Consider the following 3,755-nt stretch of genomic DNA (forward strand, 5'->3'; position numbering starts at 1 on the left):
TAATATCCCTGTTGGAAATAATACTTTTAGTTCAAGGGGAAATACAGATATACACATTGTCAAAATATAATTAGCTGAAAAGTAGATATAAGTAACCAGTTGTTGCTAACTAATAACAGCGATATATAAAGGATTTAATAGTTTTAGCAAATCTAGCACACTCTCTAAATCACTGAAATTGTTCATTTAAATACCTCATAATATTTTGGATCAAGAGTAATTGCACGATTAAAATCCAAGATTGAGCTATCCTTGCGGAGTTTTACTTTGCAAAGCCCACGTTGATAAAAACCTTCTGCCAAATCAGGATTTGCTTTCACAGCTTTCGTAAAACAATCAAAAGCCTAGAAGAGTATGTGATTAAGAAGGAAATCATTTAGTGAGTAGAATATATTCATTTAAAATGTTAACAAATTACTGTATGTAACTATTATTGAAAGTTTTCACTCTTTTTTTGGTCATTTTAAATATGTTTTTCTCAGTGAAACTTGTGGAGTGAGTCAGGTTATTATTATAATTTACAGGTCCCCTTACTCTTAGATTAATATCTACATAACCCCCGTCATTACATTACAATATTTTTGCAGGTGTAATTTTAATCATTATTCTTCATAGAAATGTGCACTTCGAAGAAATCATAGCCAGTACATTTGCTTTCCATGACGGCCCAAGAACTATAGCAGATATATAGGTATGAAATTTCACAACAACAGAACTCTAAAATTTTTTCCAACATTGTAAAGCAAAGCTAGGTTTGGGTTTTCCAAGAGGGCTAAAAACATGGAAAAGATTTGCAATTAATCTTATATTTTTTGGAATTTCTTAATGGTACAGCTAATCAAGTGCAACTCTTTTTCAAGGTTACAGAGATGCACGTTTCAGACACTGTCTATCTCTATGAATATAAGGACTAGAATGGTGTGTGTGCATGCATGTGTGTGTGTGTGTGTGTGTGTGTGTGTGTGTGTGTGTTTAGAAATAGAGTTGTAGAATATCCAAAATTAGCTATTGGAAAATATCAATTATTTTACATATTAATCATGTTACTGACAATTTTGAAGTGGAGACTTGTGTAAAATAGCCAAATGCTGGATAAATATATGAATATTGAATCAACTTTTCAATGAATTTCAATGGTTTTCAATGAATCCAACCACCTTAATAACCTGTTTCGGTTTAATTTGAATTGTTCAGTTGTCAATAAGAGAAATCAGTGTCCTGATCATTTTCAATTTAATCTCCATTACACTGAAGCACTCAGTTTAAAGTACTTACGATTTAATAAATAAATTGTATTAACATGATGAAATTATTTTCTGTAATAATTTCTTACAGTTAGATTTATTGTTTTGATGGGAAACACACATTAGTCTTTAGACTATCATTGACAAATAGGCATCAAATCAAGTGTTTTGAAGAAATAAAACAATGAAGTAGGTATTACAGAGTACATCCTGTCTATAATAAGCCAAGCTTTATGAGAAGCTTTAGTCTAGTCACTCACTGTGTAGGTAACCTTCAGAAACAGAACCGAATGCAAGCAATTTCTAAAATAACAGATAACCTACGTTCCTAAATACAGAAAATACCATCTGTAAGTTGCCTTCATCCATGTAACAAAGACCCAAGTTATACAGACAATCAGCTGAAGCCGCTACAGCATTAGGTCCTTTATCGGAATGAGAAAAGATATCCAACGCCTTTTTAAACATTCTCACAGCTTCCTATAATGATAAAAAAAAAGAGAGAGAGAGAGAGAGAGGGGGGGGGGGGGAAGGCAGTGAGAATGTTTCTAATATTTGCTTAACACAACAGCTTTAAACATTAAAAGGAGTCCTGAGCGCACAGCCCTACTCTCGGTTCACATGAAGACATACAGTCCTGGCAAAGACACAGATCTTGTCAGTGCAACTTGAGAAGGGGACCTAGGCTGGCCGTAGGGAGGACATCTGATCACAGGAGGTCCCACCCAAGTATCTATCCTACTAGAGGTACTTAAGCAGGCTTACACACATGAACTTTTAGAACTACATTTTCTAAATTCTAAAGGTCATTTTCTTATAGTTGTAAATCAGACTTAAATTTATAGACTAGTTCATGACCAGTTTCCTAGTAATTTTTCTAAAGGGAATACTGGGCAGCTATTATATAATAAAAAATCTCCAGTGATAATATCTTTTATTTTGGTTGTGGATTTAATCAATGTTTTGTCCTGCTGTGCTCTTAATGGGGTTCCACTGATACCAGAAAATAAACATCAAAAGTCACTCATTTAAACTATTTAATCAAAGTAATTGAAACTCATTAATGAAAAAAAATTCAATTTTCCAGATAGAAATGACTTTTCATAATTACCTAATTGATGTATATTTCTATATAGAAACAAAAATATTTGTGACTCTTTAGCCCATTTTCTTAATTATATTACAATGCTAAAGAAACGAGATTTAACTTAGAGATGTGTCCTTCGTACCCCCACACTAGCATTTACTCCGTATGTTTACAGCCCACCTCAACATCCATCCTTCCATCCCCACTCTCAGCACATGACTTTGCCATAGAAAAAATCATCACCTCGACTTCTCTCTTTTAACTTTTTATGTATTTATATCTTCCTCCATTTCTATCTTTTTCTCGCCTGTCTTTAAATGGGTTCCATTCTCCTCCTTTTCAGAGCTAACTTCTCATGCTGTGTCCTTGATTCTATCTCCTTCTGCCCTATCTGAGGACAACCTGTTATTTCCTTCCTCCTTTGGATCTCTGTGCCTTCACTGGCTCCTTGAGTTCATAAAATCTTCCATCCCATTTAAATTTAAACGAACATATCTTCACTTCCTCCTGCTTCTTCCTCTAGCTGGTGTCCACCACTCCTTGCTTTTTCAATGCTCTAAAAAGTCTCCTCTGGGGACTTGAAAGTAAGGCATATCTACATTCTGAAAATAGTCCTGTGGCTGCTGTGTAGATAAATGCTTGGAAGAGTGCAACACTATTGCTATAATTCAAGCAAAATAAAAATATGTTCTAGACTAGAATAATGACCACAGAAATAGAAAAAGGAAGAAAGGAAATGGATTTGAGAGATATTTAGAAAGTAGAACTAAAGGGCCATCACTATTGATTGGGTAGAAGAGGACAATCAAAGGTGACCCGAGTTTTCTAGCAGAGGAACAGGGACATAAGGGGAGATTAAAGTAAATATAAGAGTATTCCTAAAAGGAATTCATTATTATAAAGGTGTCAACTCTCCCTAAAATAATCTAGTGACTCAGTAAAATTCAATCAAACTTCCAACAGGGTTTTTAATAGATCTTGACAGGCTGAATTAAAAATGTATATTGGGGACTTATAAATGTATTTATAAGAATTGTATATATTTTTACAGAAAGTCTATTTCTTTGAAATGTAAAGGAAGGAATTCTTGAATTTCATTATTTTTTTCCTTACGATTTTGAAATTGACAACTTTTGTAGTTAAGAATCTATTTCTTACAGCTCTTCTAAACTTTGTCCTGTCTCAATTTTAAACTGGATACAGAACCAACTGATGCAATTATATGCAACCCTGGTTGTAGTAGAACAATTCTGATTCATAACTATGCAGTCTTGAGTTTTTCTGTCTGATTTTGGTAAGTATTCCTTAGCTAGGGTTGGCTTTTTTAAACTTAGGACTGAGAAATTGAGGGATGGAAATTAATCCTTTCACTTCAGTACATGTAGGTTTTCAATAACTGAGTCAAGGTGGAGTTTTAAGGGGTC

At 33.8% G+C, this 3,755-nt stretch overlaps 1 protein-coding gene across 1 annotated transcript in view; it reads right to left on the reverse strand.

The window, feature by feature from the left end:
- Positions 1 to 3,755, reverse strand: part of TTC6 (tetratricopeptide repeat domain 6) — a 197,734-nt gene that overhangs the window by 27,985 nt on the left and 165,994 nt on the right. Inside the window, exons 23-24 of the mRNA XM_023521640.1 lie at positions 1,590 to 1,724; positions 195 to 344 (exon numbers count right to left, since the gene is read on the reverse strand). Coding sequence (XP_023377408.1) covers positions 195 to 344; positions 1,590 to 1,724 — 285 coding nt within the window. The remainder of the gene's footprint in view (positions 1 to 194; positions 345 to 1,589; positions 1,725 to 3,755) is intronic.

This window comes from Pteropus vampyrus, unplaced genomic scaffold, assembly GCF_000151845.1.
Source record: "Pteropus vampyrus isolate Shadow unplaced genomic scaffold, Pvam_2.0 Scaffold10, whole genome shotgun sequence".
Taxonomy (NCBI): domain Eukaryota; kingdom Metazoa; phylum Chordata; class Mammalia; order Chiroptera; family Pteropodidae; genus Pteropus; species Pteropus vampyrus.